Below are 19,741 nucleotides of genomic sequence, written 5' to 3' on the forward strand. Positions count from 1 at the left end.
GTCTTCACTCCCGGCTTCAACCTTCCCCCCCTTAGCGGCACAGGGGGACGGGGAATGGGGTTACGGTCAGTTCATCACACGTTGTTTCTGCCGCTTCTTCATCCTCAGGGGGAGGACTCCTCTCATCGTTCCCCTGCTCCAGCATGGAGTCCCTCTCACGGGGTGCAGCGCTTCAGGAGCAAACTGCTCCAGCGTGGGTCCCCCACGGGGTCACAAGTCCTGCCACCAAACCTGCCCTGGCGTGGGCTCCCCTCTGCACGGCTCCACCGGTCCGGCCAGGAACTTGCTCCAACATGGGCTTTCCCACGGGCCGCAGCCGCCTTCAGCTGCCTCCACCTGCTCCGGCGTGGGGTCCTCCACGGGCTGCAGGTGGAATCTCTACACCCCCTCATCCTTCCTCCATGGGCTGCAGGGGGACAGCCTGCTTCACCATGGTCTTCACCACGGGCTGCAGGGGGATCTCTGCTCCGGCGCCTGGAGCACCTCCTCCCCCTCCATCTGCACTGACCTTGGTGTCTGCAGAGTTTCTTACATCTTCTCACTCCTCTCTCCGGCTGCAAAAGCTCTCTCTCTAAGTGTTTTTTCTTCTTCTTAAATATGTTATCACAGAGGCGCTGATTGGCTTGGCCTTGGCCAGCAGCGGGCCCGTCTTAGAGCCGGCTGGCATTGGCTCTATCAGACACAGGGGAAGCTTCTAGGAGCTTCTCACAGAAGCCACCCCTGTAGCCCCCCCGCTACCAAAACCTTGCCAATCAAACCCAACACAATTCCTTAACTCTGTGTCACTGTCCTTGAAGAAAGTTGTGACTCTCTGGCTGTGTGGCTTAGCCAGGAGGGGGCCATGCCCTGGTCCGGAGCCTCTCTGCGCTTGTGGCTGTAAAAGGCGGCATAATATCAACAAACAAAGCATCATCCACCCTTCATCACCACAGGCACCTCCTGCCATGGACACTCTCAGGCCAAGGCTGTGAGTCCCAAATCTCCATAGTAGCCATGACTCACCCCTCCCATTGCGGCATGGGCCACCACTAGACTGCTGCCCACTGTGGCACGGCACAGCACCGTGGTTTATTCCCAGAGCTGGCGTCATGGTTGATTACTTAACTTGGTGTCAGTGTACCGGAAGAAGGCAGCGCGTCTCTGGCTCTGCAGCTCGGGAATTCAGTGCCCCGTGGTGCGGTCCTGTCCCCGTCTGGGCCCGCAGCTGTAAAAGGCAGAAAAACAAAGAAAGGGTCAGCCACCCTCGCTCACCACAGGAAAACCCTGCCAAGGGCTCTGCCACATTCTTGATTCCTTAACTCTGTGTCACTGTCCTTGAAGAAAGTTGTGACTCTCTGGCTGTGTGGCTTAGACAGGAGGGGGCCATGCCCTGGTCCGGAGCCTCTCTGCGCTTGTGGCTGTAAAAGGCGGCATAATATCAACAAACAAAGCATCATCCACCCTTCGTCACCACAGGCACCTCCTGCCATGGACACTCTCAGGCCAAGGCTGTGAGTCCCAAACCTCCATGGCAGCCATGACTCACCCCTCCCATTGCGGCATGGGCCACCACCAGACTGCTGCCCACTGTGGCACGGCACAGCACCGTGGTTTATTCCCAGAGCTGGCGTCATGGTTGATTACTTAACTTGGTGTCAGTGTACCGGAAGAAGGCAGCGCGTCTCTGGCTCTGCAGCTCGGGAATTCAGTGCACCGTGGTGCGGTCCTGTCCCCGTCTGGGCCCGCAGCTCTAGAAGGCAGAAAAACAAAGAAAGGATCAGCCACCCTCGCTCACCACAGGAAACCCCTGCCCAGGGCTCTGCCACACTCTTGATTCCTTAACTTGGTGTCACTGTCCTTGAAGAAAGTTGTGACTCTCTGGCTGTGTGGCTTAGCCAGGAGGGGGCCATGCCCTGGTCCTGAGCCTCTCTGCGCTTGTGGCTGTAAAAGGCGGCATAATATCAACAAACAAAGCATCATCCACCCTTCATCACCACAGGCACCTCCTGCCATGGACACTCTCAGGCCAAGGCTGTGAGTCCCAAACCTCCACAGTAGCCATGACTCACCCCTCCCATTGCGGCATGGGCCACCACCAGACTGCTGCCCACTGTGGCACGGCACAGCACCGTGGTTTATTCCCAGAGCTGGCGTCATGGTTGATTACTTAACTTGGTGTCAGTGTACCGGAAGAAGGCAGCGCGTCTCTGGCTCTGCAGCTCGGGAATTCAGTGCACCGTGGTGCGGTCCTGTCCCCGTCTGGGCCCGCAGCTCTAAAAGGCAGAAAAACAAAGAAAGGATCAGCCACCCTCGCTCACCACAGGAAACCCCTGCCCAGGGCTCTGCCACACTCTTGATTCCTTAACTCTGTGTCACTGTCCTTGAAGAAAGTTGTGACTCTCTGGCTGTGTGGCTTAGACAGGAGGGGGCCATGCCCTGGTCCGGAGCCTCTCTGCGCTTGTGGCTGTAAAAGGCGGCATAATATCAACAAACCAAGCATCATCCACCCTCGCTCACCACAGGCACCTCCTGCCATGGACACTCTCAGGCCAAGGCTGTGAGTCCCAAACCTCCATGGCAGCCATGACTCACCCCTCCCATTGCGGCATGGGCCACCACCAGACTGCTGCCCACTGTGGCACGGCACAGCACCAGGGTCTGTTCCCAGAGCTGGCGTCATGGTTGATTACTTAAGTTGGTGTCAGTGTACCGGAAGAAGGCAGCGCGTCTCTGGCTCTGCAGCTCGGGAATTCAGTGCACCGTGGTGCGGTCCTGTCCCCGTCTGGGCCCGCAGCTCTAAAAGGCAGAAAAACAAAGAAAGGATCAGCCACCCTCGCTCACCACAGGAAACCCCTGCCCAGGGCTCTGCCACACTCTTGATTCCTTAACTCTGTGTCACTGTCCTTGAAGAAAGTTGTGACTCTCTGGCTGTGTGGCTTAGCCAGGAGGGGGCCATGCCCTGGTCCTGAGCCTCTCTGCGCTTGTGGCTGTAAAAGGCGGCATAATATCAACAAACAAAGCATCATCCACCCTTCGTCACCACAGGCACCTCCTGCCATGGACACTCTCAGGCCAAGGCTGTGAGTCCCAAACCTCCATGGCAGCCATGACTCACCCCTCCCATTGCGGCATGGGCCACCAACACACTGCTGCCCACTGTGGCACGGCACAGCACCGTGGTTTATTCCCAGAGCTGGCGTCATGGTTGATTACTTAACTTGGTGTCAGTGTACCGGAAGAAGGCAGCGCGTCTCTGGCTCTGCAGCTCGGGAATTCAGTGCACCGTGGTGCGGTCCTGTCCCCGTCTGGGCCCGCAGCTCTAAAAGGCGGAAAAACAAAGAAAGGATCAGCCACCCTCGCTCACCACAGGAAACCCCTGCCCAGGGCTCTGCCACACTCTTGATTCCTGTGGTGGGTTCACCCTGCCTGAAGGCCAGGTGCCCACCAGAGCCGCTCTCTCACTCCCCTCCTTCACTAAACAGGGGAGAAAAGGCATAACGAAATGCTTGTGGGTCAAGGTAAGGACAGGGAGAGATCACTCACTAATTATCGTCACGAGCAAAACAGACCGAACTTAGAGAGGGAATTCATCTAATTTATTACTAGGCAAAACAGAGTAGAGGAATGAGAAATAAAATCAACTCTTAAAACACCTCCCCCCACCCTCCCATCTTCCCGGGCTCGTCTTCACTCCCGGCTTCAACCTTCCCCCCCTTAGCGGCACAGGGGGACGGGGAATGGGGGTTACGGTCAGTTCATCACACGTTGTTTCTGCCGCTTCTTCATCCTCAGGGGGAGGACTCCTCTCATCGTTCCCCTGCTCCAGCATGGAGTCCCTCTCACGGGGTGCAGCGCTTCAGGAGCAAACTGCTCCAGCGTGGGTCCCCCACGGGGTCACAAGTCCTGCCACCAAACCTGCCCTGGCGTGGGCTCCCCTCTGCACGGCTCCACCGGTCCGGCCAGGAACTTGCTCCAACATGGGCTTCCCACGGGCCGCAGCCGCCTTCAGCTGCCTCCACCTGCTCCGGCGTGGGGTCCTCCACGGGCTGCAGGTGGAATCTCTACACCCCCTCATCCTTCCTCCATGGGCTGCAGGGGGACAGCCTGCTTCACCATGGTCTTCACCACGGGCTGCAGGGGGATCTCTGCTCCGGCGCCTGGAGCACCTCCTCCCCCTCCATCTGCACTGACCTTGGTGTCTGCAGAGTTTCTTACATCTTCTCACTCCTCTCTCCGGCTGCAAAAGCTCTCTCTCTAAGTGTTTTTTCTTCTTCTTAAATATGTTATCACAGAGGCGCTGATTGGCTTGGCCTTGGCCAGCAGCGGGCCCGTCTTAGAGCCGGCTGGCATTGGCTCTATCAGACACAGGGGAAGCTTCTAGGAGCTTCTCACAGAAGCCACCCCTGTAGCCCCCCCCGCTACCAAAACCTTGCCAATCAAACCCAACACAATTCCTTAACTCTGTGTCACTGTCCTTGAAGAAAGTTGTGACTCTCTGGCTGTGTGGCTTAGACAGGAGGGGGCCATGCCCTGGTCCTGAGCCTCTCTGCGCTTGTGGCTGTAAAAGGCGGCATAATATCAACAAACAAAGCATCATCCACCCTTCATCACCACAGGCACCTCCTGCCATGGACACTCTCAGGCCAAGGCTGTGAGTCCCAAACCTCCATGGCAGCCATGACACACCCCTCCCATTGCGGCATGGGCCACCACCAGACTGCTGCCCACTGTGGCACGGCACAGCACCAGGGTCTGTTCCCAGAGGTGGCGTCATGGTTGATTACTTAACTTGGTGTCAGTGTACCGGAAGAAGGCAGCGCGTCTCTGGCTCTGCAGCTCGGGAATTCAGTGCACCGTGGTGCGGTCCTGTCCCCGTCTGGGCCCGCAGCTCTAAAAGGCAGAAAAACAAAGAAAGGATCAGCCACCCTCGCTCACCACAGGAAACCCCTGCCCAGGGCTCTGCCACACTCTTGATTCCTTAACTCTGTGTCACTGTCCTTGAAGAAAGTTGTGACTCTCTGGCTGTGTGGCTTAGCCAGGAGGGGGCCATGCCCTGGTCCTGAGCCTCTCTGCGCTTGTGGCTGTAAAAGGCGGCATAATATCAACAAACAAAGCATCATCCACCCTTCATCACCACAGGCACCTCCTGCCATGGACACTCTCAGGCCAAGGCTGTGAGTCCCAAACCTCCATGGCAGCCATGACTCACCCCTCCCATTGCGGCATGGGCCACCACCAGACTGCTGCCCACTGTGGCACGGCACAGCACCGTGGTTTATTCCCAGAGCTGGCGTCATGGTTGATTACTTAACTTGGTGTCAGTGTACCGGAAGAAGGCAGCGCGTCTCTGGCTCTGCAGCTCGGGAATTCAGTGCACCGTGGTGCGGTCCTGTCCCCGTCTGGGCCCGCAGCTCTAGAAGGCAGAAAAACAAAGAAAGGATCAGCCACCCTCGCTCACCACAGGAAACCCCTGCCCAGGGCTCTGCCACACTCTTGATTCCTTAACTCTGTGTCACTGTCCTTGAAGAAAGTTGTGACTCTCTGGCTGTGTGGCTTAGCCAGGAGGGGGCCATGCCCTGGTCCTGAGCCTCTCTGCGCTTGTGGCTGTAAAAGGCGGCATAATATCAACAAACAAAGCATCATCCACCCTTCATCACCACAGGCACCTCCTGCCATGGACACTCTCAGGCCAAGGCTGTGAGTCCCAAACCTCCATGGCAGCCATGACTCACCCCTCCCATTGCGGCATGGGCCACCACCAGACTGCTGCCCACTGTGGCACGGCACAGCACCGTGGTTTATTCCCAGAGCTGGCGTCATGGTTGATTACTTAAGTTGGTGTCAGTGTACCGGAAGAAGGCAGCGCGTCTCTGGCTCTGCAGCTCGGGAATTCAGTGCACCGTGGTGCGGTCCTGTCCCCGTCTGGGCCCGCAGCTCTAAAAGGCGGAAAAACAAAGAAAGGATCAGCCACCCTCGCTCACCACAGGAAACCCCTGCCCAGGGCTCTGCCACACTCTTGATTCCTGTGGTGGGTTCACCCTGCCTGAAGGCCAGGTGCCCACCAGAGCCGCTCTCTCACTCCCCTCCTTCACTAAACAGGGGAGAAAAGGCATAACGAAATGCTTGTGGGTCAAGGTAAGGACAGGGAGAGATCACTCACTAATTATCGTCACGAGCAAAACAGACCGAACTTAGAGAGGGAATTCATCTAATTTATTACTAGGCAAAACAGAGTAGAGGAATGAGAAATAAAATCAACTCTTAAAACACCTCCCCCCACCCCTCCCATCTTCCCGGGCTCGTCTTCACTCCCGGCTTCAACCTTCCCCCCCTTAGCGGCACAGGGGGACGGGGAATGGGGGTTACGGTCAGTTCATCACACGTTGTTTCTGCCGCTTCTTCATCCTCAGGGGGAGGACTCCTCTCATCGTTCCCCTGCTCCAGCATGGAGTCCCTCTCACGGGGTGCAGCGCTTCAGGAGCAAACTGCTCCAGCGTGGGTCCCCCACGGGGTCACAAGTCCTGCCACCAAACCTGCCCTGGCGTGGGCTCCCCTCTGCACGGCTCCACCGGTCCGGCCAGGAACTTGCTCCAACATGGGCTTCCCACGGGCCGCAGCCGCCTTCAGCTGCCTCCACCTGCTCCGGCGTGGGGTCCTCCACGGGCTGCAGGTGGAATCTCTACACCCCCTCATCCTTCCTCCATGGGCTGCAGGGGGACAGCCTGCTTCACCATGGTCTTCACCACGGGCTGCAGGGGGATCTCTGCTCCGGCGCCTGGAGCACCTCCTCCCCCTCCATCTGCACTGACCTTGGTGTCTGCAGAGTTTCTTACATCTTCTCACTCCTCTCTCCGGCTGCAAAAGCTCTCTCTCTAAGTGTTTTTTCTTCTTCTTAAATATGTTATCACAGAGGCGCTGATTGGCTTGGCCTTGGCCAGCAGCGGGCCCGTCTTAGAGCCGGCTGCCATTGGCTCTATCAGACACAGGGGAAGCTTCTAGGAGCTTCTCACAGAAGCCACCCCTGTAGCCCCCCCGCTACCAAAACCTTGCCAATCAAACCCAACACAATTCCTTAACTCTGTGTCACTGTCCTTGAAGAAAGTTGTGACTCTCTGGCTGTGTGGCTTAGCCAGGAGGGGGCCATGCCCTGGTCCGGAGCCTCTCTGCGCTTGTGGCTGTAAAAGGCGGCATAATATCAACAAACAAAGCATCATCCACCCTTCATCACCACAGGCACCTCCTGCCATGGACACTCTCAGGACAAGGCTGTGAGTCCCAAACCTCCATGGCAGCCATGACTCACCCCTCCCATTGCGGCATGGGCCACCACCAGACTGCTGCCCACTGTGGCACGGCACAGCACCAGGGTCTGTTCCCAGAGGTGGCGTCATGGTTGATTACTTAAGTTGGTGTCAGTGTACCGGAAGAAGGCAGCGCGTCTCTGGCTCTGCAGCTCGGGAATTCAGTGCACCGTGGTGCGGTCCTGTCCCCGTCTGGGCCCGCAGCTCTAAAAGGCAGAAAAACAAAGAAAGGATCAGCCACCCTTGCTCACCACAGGAAACCCCTGCCCAGGGCTCTGCCACACTCTTGATTCCTTAACTCTGTGTCACTGTCCTTGAAGAAAGTTGTGACTCTCTGGCTGTGTGGCTTAGCCAGGAGGGGGCCATGCCCTGGTCCGGAGCCTCTCTGCGCTTGTGGCTGTAAAAGGCGGCATAATATCAACAAACAAAGCATCATCCACCCTTCGTCACCACAGGCACCTCCTGCCATGGACACTCTCAGGCCAAGGCTGTGAGTCCCAAACCTCCATGGCAGCCATGACTCACCCCTCCCATTGCGGCATGGGCCACCACCAGACTGCTGCCCACTGTGGCACGGCACAGCACCAGGGTCTGTTCCCACAGGTGCCGTCATGGTTGATTACTTAACTTGGTGTCAGTGTACCGGAAGAAGGCAGCGCGTCTCTGGCTCTGCAGCTCGGGAATTCAGTGCACCGTGGTGCGGTCCTGTCCCCGTCTGGGCCCGCAGCTCTAAAAGGCAGAAAAACAAAGAAAGGATCAGCCACCCTCGCTCACCACAGGAAACCCCTACCCAGGGCTCTGCCACACTCTTGATTCCTGTGGTGGGTTCACCCTGCCTGAAGGCCAGGTGCCCACCAGAGCCGCTCTCTCACTCCCCTCCTTCACTAAACAGGGGAGAAAAGGCATAACGAAATGCTTGTGGGTCAAGGTAAGGACAGGGAGAGATCACTCACTAATTATCGTCACGAGCAAAACAGACCGAACTTAGAGAGGGAATTCATCTAATTTATTACTAGGCAAAACAGAGTAGAGGAATGAGAAATAAAATCAACTCTTAAAACACCTCCCCCCACCCCTCCCATCTTCCCGGGCTCGTCTTCACTCCCGGCTTCAACCTTCCCCCCCTTAGCGGCTCAGGGGGACGGGGAATGGGGTTTACGGTCAGTTCATCACATGTTGTTTCTGCCGCTTCTTCATCCTCAGGGGGAGGACTCCTCTCATCGTTCCCCTGCTCCAGCATGGAGTCCCTCTCACGGGGTGCAGCGCTTCAGGAGCAAACTGCTCCAGCGTGGGTCCCCCACGGGGTCACAAGTCCTGCCACCAAACCTGCCCTGGCGTGGGCTCCCCTCTGCACGGCTCCACCGGTCCGGCCAGGAACTTGCTCCAACATGGGCTTCCCATGGGCCGCAGCCGCCTTCAGCTGCCTCCACCTGCTCCGGCGTGGGGTCCTCCACGGGCTGCAGGTGGAATCTCTACACCCCCTCATCCTTCCTCCATGGGCTGCAGGGGGACAGCCTGCTTCACCATGGTCTTCACCACGGGCTGCAGGGGGATCTCTGCTCCGGCGCCTGGAGCACCTCCTCCCCCTCCATCTGCACTGACCTTGGTGTCTGCAGAGTTTCTTACATCTTCTCACTCCTCTCTCCGGCTGCAAAAGCTCTCTCTCTAAGTGTTTTTTCTTCTTCTTAAATATGTTATCACAGAGGCGCTGATTGGCTTGGCCTTGGCCAGCAGCGGGCCCGTCTTAGAGCCGGCTGGCATTGGCTCTATCAGACACAGGGGAAGCATCTAGGAGCTTCTCACAGAAGCCACCCCTGTAGCCCCCCCGCTACCAAAACCTTGCCAATCAAACCCAACACAATTCCTTAACTCTGTGTCACTGTCCTTGAAGAAAGTTGTGACTCTCTGGCTGTGTGGCTTAGCCAGGAGGGGGCCATGCCCTGGTCCGGAGCCTCTCTGCGCTTGTGGCTGTAAAAGGCGGCATAATATCAACAAACCAAGCATCATCCACCCTTCATCACCACAGGCACCTCCTGCCATGGACACTCTCAGGCCAAGGCTGTGAGTCCCAAATCTCCATAGTAGCCATGACTCACCCCTCCCATTGCGGCATGGGCCACCACCAGACTGCTGCCCACTGTGGCACGGCACAGCACCGTGGTTTATTCCCAGAGCTGGCGTCATGGTTGATTACTTAACTTGGTGTCAGTGTACCGGAAGAAGGCAGCGCGTCTCTGGCTCTGCAGCTCGGGAATTCAGTGCACCGTGGTGCGGTCCTGTCCCCGTCTGGGCCCGCAGCTCTAAAAGGCAGAAAAACAAAGAAAGGATCAGCCACCCTCGCTCACCACAGGAAACCCCTGCCCAGGGCTCTGCCACACTCTTGATTACTTAACTTGGTGTCAGTGTCCCTGAAGAAGGTAGCGCATCTCTGGCTGTGTGGCTGAGGACGGGAGTGCGCCATGCCCTGGTCCTGTTCCTCTCTGGGCCTGTGGCTGTAAAAGGCTGCATAATATCAACAAAACAAAGCATCATCCACCCTTCATCACCACAGGCAGCTCCTGCCATGGACACTCTCAGGCCAAGGCTGTGAGTCCCAAGTCTCCATAGTAGCCATGACTCACCCCTCCCATTGTGGCATGGGCCACCACCAGACTGCTGCCCACTGTGGCACGGCACATCACCGTGGTTTATTCCCAGAGCTGGCGTCATGGTTGATTACTTAACTTGGTGTCAGTGTGTCACCGAAATCCGGGAATAGACCTCGTAACACCAATGTAGTGTTAAAAGGCAGGCTTTCTTTATTGCAGCGCTGGATGCACGGGGCATAGCTCCACCCAACGTGCATGCCAGGTGATCACCAACACACAGGTTATATAGAATCAAAATATACATATTCATTATATTTCCAAGAAAAGACAGTCCTATGATAATCATTTCTGGGAAATCATTTCCATATTCTCCTCCCCGTCACACATGCTCAGTGATTTGAGTCGGTGGTCCTCAAGGGTCTCTGGTGGTCATCAGTGGTCTTGCACCTGTGTCCGCTGGATGACCTCCTTCATGCAGACATGCGCAGTACCCTTGTTGTAGGTGCATCTACCCATAGCAACTTACTTCATAAGATTAATATTCCCGGGCCTATTGTCCGGTTGGGTAGGGACTGTACAAGGAACATAGCAGCATTGTATCTTGCCATGGTCAGTTAGCTTCATTACCTATTACCTTGGTTACAAACTAATTTCCCAATCTCATTCTATACCTACCTTATAACTTTAAGTTACAAATATAATCAAATTATCCTAACTTTTATATAATCAACTTTTGATTGCTTTGTCAAAATATATGTGACATTTCCCCCCTTTGAAAGTTTTGAAAATTAATTCAATACTTTCATTATACTAATTATTTTCTATGTTGGAGGAAACTCTGGGATTGTTTGTCTTTTTTGCTGTTTTGCAACATCTTGGACGATCATATGAGTGAAAGTAGCTTCACGAGTAATTTGCTTTTTCAGATATGTTAACCGATTTATCATTTTCCAGGCTATGACATACAATATTGCTGACAAAATCAAACTGATCAAAACCAATATTAAGAGAATCACGATGGGGTGACACAACTTGTTTAGGATGCCTGTAGCAGTAGGTGACCATCCGAAAAGTGTGTCCCACCATCTAAGTTCTGCATCTCTCTGCGCTCTTTCAAAAACTCGGTGTATTTCTTTCACATTGTGATGAACAGTTATTAGGGTGTTTTGTCCGTTTTCCCTAATTTTTTTCAGAATTGCAATCAAATCCTTGTGTTGTAATAATTGTTTCACTAAAGTGAGATTCATTCCAATGGGTACGGGTAATAATTCATGAATCATCATGTAATTGGACTGCAAAAGTTGGTGAGATGTGACTGGGGTCGAATAAGAAAAGTCACATCCATCAATCTTAGTAAAATTACAAACACAAAAATTTGAATGATTTTTAATCTCTACGACTATCTTATCTACATATAAAGAATCACAAATAGTCCTTAAACATATACAGCCCTTACCAATATATATAATAACTGTTTTAGGGTTCTCGTTAGGATGAACCTCAAAATGGCAAATATTTTGTTCACTATCCAGGCAAATATCTTGTGTTTCAATTGCGTTATCTTCACAGACAAATCCTTGTTGTTCTCGCACGATGTAAGATTCCAAATTAACAGTTTGCCATTTTTCATTCATTTTTCGGGCCCATACTCTATGCTCGGAAGGATAGAGTATAGTTCCGTTGTGGTTCAACCCTAATGCAACAATGGGATAAATTGAGTATATAGTAGCATTAGATATAGTGAGCACAAAAGTTGTAGCTGTGTTTGTAACGGGATCATAAGTAAAGTTTACCAGGCTCCACCAGGACTGGAGTTCTTTCTCAAAATCAGTAGCACTGTCCCAAACTATTTTCCTAATTTCAGTGGGGAGAGTGCCTTCTTCACCTTCTCTTATAATTGAGGCGGCTACCGACTGCATCCATAATTGAGCCTGGATACAACTAAGAGCCAAAGAGAGGTTATTCTGGACCACCCCAAGTACGTCTGTAACTAATTTGTGGTCCCTTATATTTATTCTTTCCCATGTTGGCAATATATTTGACAACAGCCACTGGTTAGTTCTTAGAGCCAATAAAGAAGATCGTAAGGGTTGTTGTAATTTAGCCAAATCACTTACTGAAGCTGCCAATTTGTTCATTATTACTTCTGAATCAATGCTATTTAAAACTCCCAATCCTGTTCCCGAAACACCAGTCAAGTCTCTCCATGTCCTTTTCATAGTAAGAGTTCGTTTCTGTAGCCAGGTTGTCCATCTCTCATATGAAATTTTTAAGAAAGGTGAACAAGCTGGTTGAATATTTGAAACATTGTTTCGCATTGACAATTCAACTCGTTTGAGAGACCATGCTGGGTTAAACAACATTTGTTGCAAGCCTGTATTTCTAATCACATATGGTCCAATTTCAAAGATTTTCGAATTAAGCGCAACAATTGGTTGGGTAGTAGGTATTATGACATCTATTTTAAGTTGTCCCCAGTATTTGGTATTATTTTTACCACATATTACTTTATGGGAGTATTGTACAGCAGTCAAATTTAACCAACAGTCTAAATTTTGATTTTTACACAAAATAGGGCCATGTGGTCCAATTTCATAACTGTTTATAGGTTCAATGCGAGATTCAGTGATTAATCTGCATCTTATTGTGATGTCATTTCCTTGTGGTACCATAAAAGAGGGGGTGACTTCACCTTTACTAGTTAACGTAAAGAGAGTATCTGTATCAGCATGCGTGACTACTGCAACAAGCATCACTAGGGGTTTAGTTACAGCATTTATTTTGAATTTAAATGTAAGACCTGACAGTCCTCCTGTCAATGGATTAGGTCGTCAATTGCACACCACATAAACTGGTTTAGTTAAAGTAAAATTATGTCAACAATCTCCTTGTTCCTTAATACAGGATTTGGTGATTTCAACATTATTGGTACTAGGGTCTAAAGAGTAGTTACCGACATTCTGTTGGCGGCAACACGTAATGAGAGAATTTTGCTTGTTACATTTCCATTCAGCGGTGGGACAGAGTCTCGTAATATTAGAACTAGGGTCTAATAGATTTCCGGAGATGGTAATTGAGGAAGCTTTCTCATGAAGAGATCCTTCCATCTTTCTACATCCTACTTGAATTCTTTCCCCAATTGCTCCAGTCAAGACACGGACCCAGTCCTTTCTGTCCCATGCCCACTCAGGTGGGTGGTAAACTTCAGATTCATGCATTATTACAGTGGCTAAATTTGGGGAACGGTCTTTGGGATATGGTCCCACACTCCCAGTATATTGGACAACAGCTTGGGACCATGGCCATTCTGTATTTCTTTGGCTACAAATTAGTGATGAAATACAAAAAAGTGTTATCAGTCTAATCAAACAATTCATAATATTCATAATTGAATAGATAACAGGCTAAAGAAATTGATCCTTAGAATTTTTACACAGTCTAAGTTTCAAAGGTCCCTCTTGCGTACATGTCCACTGATCTGGCGGTGCGTTCTTTATTCGAGTGCAGTGAATCCAAGGCTCCACTCCTTCTACCTTGATCGCGGTATAAGTTGTTAACAGTACCTGGAAAGGTTCCATTCACTTCTCCTGGAGTGGTTCAGAACCCCATGTCCTTATATACACAAAGTCACCCGGCTGGTATGGATGTACAGGCGTATCAAGAGCAAGCGGCCTGGTCAGCACAATATATCTTCTAAGCGCTTCGAGGGTCTTTCCTAAAGAAATCAGATATGTTTTTAAATCTATTTTCCCTGTTATCCTCATGTCCCCTGGGATTAAGGGAGTTTGGTAGGGTTTGCCATATAATATTTCATATGGACTTATACCGTCTTTAGACCTTGGTTGGATTCTTATTCTTAACAGAGCTAATGGCAAAGCCTGTGGCCTTTTCAAAGATGTTTCTTGGCAAATTTTACTCATTTGTCTTTTCAAGGTCTGGTTCATCCTTTCAATTTTCCCGCTTGATTGCGGTCTCCAGGGAGTATGCAAATCCCAATTTATCCCCAGGATTGTACTTACTTGTTGGACTATTTCCGCTACAAAATGTGGTCCTCTGTCAGAAGATACGCCCAATGGTACCCCAAATCTCGGTATTATTTTTTTTAGTAATATTTTGACCACTTCTCTTGCTTTGTTGGTGCGGCAAGGAAAAGCCTCCGGCCATTCAGAAAACGTATCAATCAATACTAACAAATATTTATATCCATTCTGTCTAGGTAACTCAGAGAAATCGATTTGCCAATAATCTCCTGGGGAATTACCCTGCTTTGTTACTCCTAAAGGTGCTTTCCTCTGGTTTAAGGGATTATTTTTAAGACAAATTGGACACTTAGCTATTATTGATTTAATTATTCCTGTCATTCCTACACACACTACAGATGTTCTCAAATTTGTAACCATAGCATCCACACCCCAATGTGTCTGCTCATGTTCTTCCTTTGCAAGCTCTGTCATAATTTGTGGGGTCACTATTACCTGATTCTCTGGTGTTACCCACCATCCTTCCGCATTTTGGGATGCCTTTAAGTTCTCTGCCAGTTGTTCGTCTAGCTTACTGTATCTTGCTTTTAAATTTGGAATTTTTATCTGTTTTACTGGTACTAATGTAAGGATACCTCGTTCTGCAGCCTCTTTTGCAGCTTTATCCGCCAATCGATTACCTATATTTACAGCAGTTTGACCAAACTGATGAGCCTTGCAATGCATTGCAGCCACTTCCTTTGGTTTCTGTACATCTTGCAAAAGTTGAAGAACTTTCTCTTTATACTTTATAGGTGAGCCCTGGGCTGACAACAGTCCTCTTTCTTTCCAGATAGCTCCATGAGCGTGGATCACAGCAAATGCATATTTAGAATCCGTCCAAATGTTTATCCTTTTCCCTTCTGCCATCCGTAAAGCCTGCTTCAGTGCCACCAATTCTGCTTTCTGCGCTGATGTATTTGCAGGTAGTGTCCCTGACTCCAATACCTTGTCGATGGTAACAACGGCATATCCGGCTATTCGCCTTCCCTCTTGCACAAAGCTGCTTCCATCCGTAAACAATTCCAGATCAGGATCCTTCAAAGGTTCGTCCTTCAGGTCCGGCCTGCTGGAATAAACTTGTTCAATAGTTATCAAGCAATCGTGTTCCAATTTCTCAGTTGGATTTTCTGTTGTTAGGAACATTGCCGGATTTACAATTGCTGTGGCTTTTAATTCCACATCATCTTGTTCCAATAGGACAACCTGGTATTTCAACATTCTGCTAGGGGATAGCCAGTGACCCCCCTTTTGTTCCAAGACAGTTATAACCATGTGTGGTACATATACCACTATCGTTTGGCCCATGGTTAATTTTCGGGCTTCCTGAATCAGCAGCACTGTCGCTGCCACTGATTTGTGGCACTCAGGTGTCCAAATCAAATATCGGTCTTTGGATTCCTTTAAGGCTTCATATAGGGGTTTCACATACAGTCTATAATTTAAAATCCAGAGTCGACACCACCCAATCATTCCCAGAAAGGCTCTCAATTCCTTTGGGCTGTTAGGTTCAGGGATCTGACAAATGGCTTCTTTTCTTTCATTTCCCAGTTGTCTCTGTCCTTGAGATATCTCAAATCCCAAATAAATCACTGCTTCTTTCCCTATCTGGGCTTTGTTTCTGGAAACTCTGTATCCTCCTTGGCCCAGGAAATTCAGTAAACTGATGGTCATTTCAAAACATGTTTCTTTGCTTTCTGCTGCTATCAAAATGTCATCCACATACTGTAATAATATACCTTGTCCTTGATTCTGTTTCTTCCACATTTCTAACTCTTTTGCCAATTGATTTCCAAATATTGTGGGGCTATTCTTAAATCCTTGCGGAAGTACAGTCCATGTAGCTGGATTTTCCCATTCAAAAGCAAATATGCTTTGACTTTTTATATCCAGAGGTATGCAAAAGAAGGCATCCTTTAAATCCAGTACAGTAAACCATTTATGTTCCTCCTTTAAAGATGTCAGTAAAGTGTATGGATTGGCCACTACTGGGTGTATATCTTGAACTATTTGATTTATGGCCCTCAGGTCTTGAACCAATCGGTATTCCTTACCTCCCGATTTCCTTACTGGTAATGTAGGGGTATTGTATTTTGACTCACATTCTACCAACAACCCATACTCTAGAATTTTGTAATTAATTCTTCTAATCCCTTCCGGGCTTCCCACTTAATAGGATACTGTTTTTGTCTTACCGGCTTGGCTCCAGGTTTTAAAGTCACCTTTACCGGTTCTGCCAGTTTGGATCATCCTGGAACTTCACTTGCCCATACCAAGGGAGTGACTGCATTGTCCACCGCTTCTGGAATTTGTTCTTCTTTGGAGGAATTCTGTAACATAAACACCCTCGCCTCTATGGCTTTTGATTCTGGTATTAGTAATCTGATTTCTCCATCTTTAAAAATTATTTGTGCATCTAATTTGCTTAATAAATCTTGTCCCAATAAGGGCAACAGACATTTGGGCATGTACAAAAATTGATGTGTTTTACCTACTATTTTCCCAGCTTAAATTTTAACAGTTTCAAGAAAGGCCAGTTCTCTTTCCACCCCGTCGCACCAACACCCTCTGCTGATTTATGGCTGAGTTTCGCTTTACACATTTATTATTCTCAGTCAAGATTGCCAGAATTTTTCCATCCCTTTGCATTTGTCTGACTTCTTTTTCTTTTTCTCTGTTGTTATACACAGTCCAGGCTACTTCAAGCATTTTACCTAAGTCTCTGGACTCAGCCCCTTCCATTTTCTGGAGTTTTTTCTAGGGTTGATTGTCCCATAAATATAGAGGCCAATTGTATAGCTTCTTCCCTGGTGTTTTTTGATTGTGGTTTTGTTTGTGGGGTTTTTTTTTGTTTGGTGTTGTTTTTAGTTTTTTTTCCTCTGGGTCCAAATTAGTGTATTTTCTAGCAGTCACCTTCAGTCTTTCCATAAAGGCTGAAGGGGACTCATTTAATTCTTGTCTCACAAAGTTTAGACTGATTAATTGCTTTTGGCATTGCATATCTATCACCAAACAAAATCCACTTCTGAGATCTAGTCAGCATCCCTCTGGGTCCCGGCTGATTAGGGTCCCACTCAGGATTTGTGGATGGAAAATTCTGGTCCACTGTCACTTGTATGAGCATGAGCTCCTTCTACTTGTTGTCTGGTCGTATTTAATATCATTTTCCTTTCAGTATCTTCCAACAAAATATCCAATATTTAACCAATAATTTAACATCATCTTCTTTAAACACATATTTAAAACATCATTTACCAATATCATAAGCTGAGCAACCTTTTCCAAATTTTTATCAGGTTCCTGCCCCTTTAATGCCATTATCACAGAACTAGCTGAAACCAATTCACATTGCCTTTGCCATTCCGGATGATTTCACAATGTGAAAAACAGATCTACATATGCCATTTCATTCCATTTACCTTCCCTTTTACAAAATAACATTAATTGCAAAATGGTGTTATATTGCAATGTCCCATTTTCTGGCCACTTTTCCCCATTTTCTAAAGTGTATAGTGGCCACCAATGATTACAATATTCAATCAACTGTTTTCGAGTCAAAGGATCAACATTTCCCAGATCTTTCCAGTGCTCCAAAATGCATCCCAGTGGTGTTTTTCGTGGGATTGGTTTTTTACTCGGAAAAGTGCCCATCTCCCAGGGACTTAGTGGTTGTGATTGTGCACTATCACAAGCACTTAGTCAGAGGGACCCCAACCCGTGTTAGAGCTCCCTCAGGGATTTCCCCTGCCACCGGAAATCCCAGGGATTTCTCCTGCCACCCGAAATCCCAACCTTGGAGGCTTCCCCTCCCCTCTGGGCCCTGCTCCACAGGCTTTCGCCTAGCAGAGGCTTTTACCTGAGACGTCTCTCCAGCCCAACTCTGCGCAGCTTTCACCGCGCCTTACGAGCAGGCCTCCCGTGCTCTTCGCGTGGGCCTGTCCCAACGTGGGCCTGTCCCGGTGTGGGCCTGTCCCTATGTGGGCCTGTCCTGGCGTGGGCCTGTCCCGATACGGGTCTCTCCCGATACAGGCCTGTCCCGGAGCCACGGGGTCCTTACTTAAGGTACCTTCACATACTTCAATTAAATGAGAATGCCTTTACCTCTCCCAGGGGTCTTGCTCAAAGCTCTTCGGTCCGGGGATCGGAGGTTCTCCCCGAGAATTCCCCGGTGCCGGCTGGAGGTCCTGCGATCCCAAGGATCCGTCGAGGTTCAAAAGCAGTGTCCCATCTGGGTCGCCAAAACTGTCACCGAAATCCGGGAATAAACCTCGTAACACCAATGTAGTGTTAAAAGGCAGGCATTCTTTATTGCAGCGCTGGATGCACGGGGCATAGCTCCACCCAACGTGCATGCCAGGTGATCACCAACACACAGGTTATATAGAATCAAAATATACATATTCATTATATTTCCAAGAAAAGACAGTCCTATGATAATCATTTCTGGGAAATCATTTCCATATTCTCCTCCCCGTCACACATGCTCAGTGATTTGAGTCGGTGGTCCTCAAGGGTCTCTGGTGGTCATCAGTGGTCTTGCACCTGTGTCCGCTGGATGACCTCCTTCATGCAGACATGCGCAGTACCCTTGTTGTAGGTGCATCTACCCATAGCAACTTACTTCATAAGATTAATATTCCCGGGCCTATTGTCCGGTTGGGTAGGGACTGTACAAGGAACATAGCAGCATTGTATCTTGCCATGGTCAGTTAGCTTCATTACCTATTACCTTGGTTACAAACTAATTTCCCAATCTCATTCTATACCTACCTTATAACTTTAAGTTACAAATATAATCAAATTATCCTAACTTTTATATAATCAACTTTTGATTGCTTTGTCAAAATATATGTGACAAGTATACCGGAAGAAGGCAGCGCGTCTCTGGCTCTGCAGCTCGGGAATTCAGTGCACCGTGGTGCGGTCCTGTCCCCGTCTGGGCCCGCAGCTCTAAAAGGCAGAAAAACAAAGAAAGGATCAGCCACCCTCGCTCACCACAGGAAACCCCTGCCCAGGGCTCTGCCACACTCTTGATTCCTGTGGTGGGTTCACCCTGCCTGAAGGCCAGGTGCCCACCAGAGCTGCTCTCTCACTCCCCTCCTTCACTAAACAGGGGAGAAAAGGCATAACGAAATGCTTGTGGGTCAAGGTAAGGACAGGGAGAGATCACTCACTAATTATCGTCACGAGCAAAACAGACCGAACTTAGAGAGGGAATTCATCTAATTTATTACTAGGCAAAACAGAGTAGAGGAATGAGAAATAAAATCAACTCTTAAAACACCTCCCCCCACCCCTCCCATCTTCCCGGGCTCGTCTTCACTCCCGGCTTCAACCTTCCCCCCCTTAGCGGCACAGGGGGACGGGGAATGGGGGTTACGGTCGGTTCATCACATGTTGTTTCTGCCGCTTCTTCATCCTCAGGGGGAGGACTCCTCTCATCGTTCCCCTGCTCCAGCATGGAGTCCCTCTCACGGGGTGCAGCGCTTCAGGAGCAAACTGCTCCAGCGTGGGTCCCCCACGGGGTCACAAGTCCTGCCACCAAACCTGCCCTGGCGTGGGCTCCCCTCTGCACGGCTCCACCGGTCCGGCCAGGAACTTGCTCCAACATGGGCTTCCCATGGGCCGCAGCCGCCTTCAGCTGCCTCCACCTGCTCCGGCGTGGGGTCCTCCACGGGCTGCAGGTGGAATCTCTACACCCCCTCATCCTTCCTCCATGGGCTGCAGGGGGACAGCCTGCTTCACCATGGTCTTCACCACGGGCTGCAGGGGGATCTCTGCTCCGGCGCCTGGAGCACCTCCTCCCCCTCCATCTGCACTGACCTTGGTGTCTGCAGAGTTTCTTACATCTTCT

The 19,741-nt window shown here is 50.0% G+C and overlaps 1 protein-coding gene across 2 annotated transcripts; it reads right to left on the reverse strand.

Annotated features, from left to right (window-relative positions):
• Positions 1–10,645: 10,645 nt before the first annotated feature.
• Positions 10,646–18,243, reverse strand: LOC129199870 (uncharacterized). 2 transcript variants are annotated; one of them, XM_054810953.1, is made up of 2 exons: positions 17,989–18,243; positions 10,646–13,583 (listed from the first exon to the last, which is right to left on the reverse strand). In XM_054810953.1, the coding sequence occupies exon 2, from the start codon at positions 12,619–12,621 to the stop codon at positions 10,690–10,692; it is 1,932 nt and encodes a 643-aa protein (XP_054666928.1). In that variant the 5' UTR covers positions 12,622–13,583; positions 17,989–18,243; the 3' UTR covers positions 10,646–10,689. The 2 variants fall into 2 exon arrangements, with proteins under 2 accessions (XP_054666928.1, XP_054666927.1); XM_054810952.1 differs by having other exon boundaries at positions 17,744–18,243.
• Between the last annotated feature and the right edge of the window lie 1,498 nt (positions 18,244–19,741).

Source organism: Grus americana, chromosome Z (assembly GCF_028858705.1).
Source record: "Grus americana isolate bGruAme1 chromosome Z, bGruAme1.mat, whole genome shotgun sequence".
NCBI lineage: Eukaryota > Metazoa > Chordata > Aves > Gruiformes > Gruidae > Grus > Grus americana.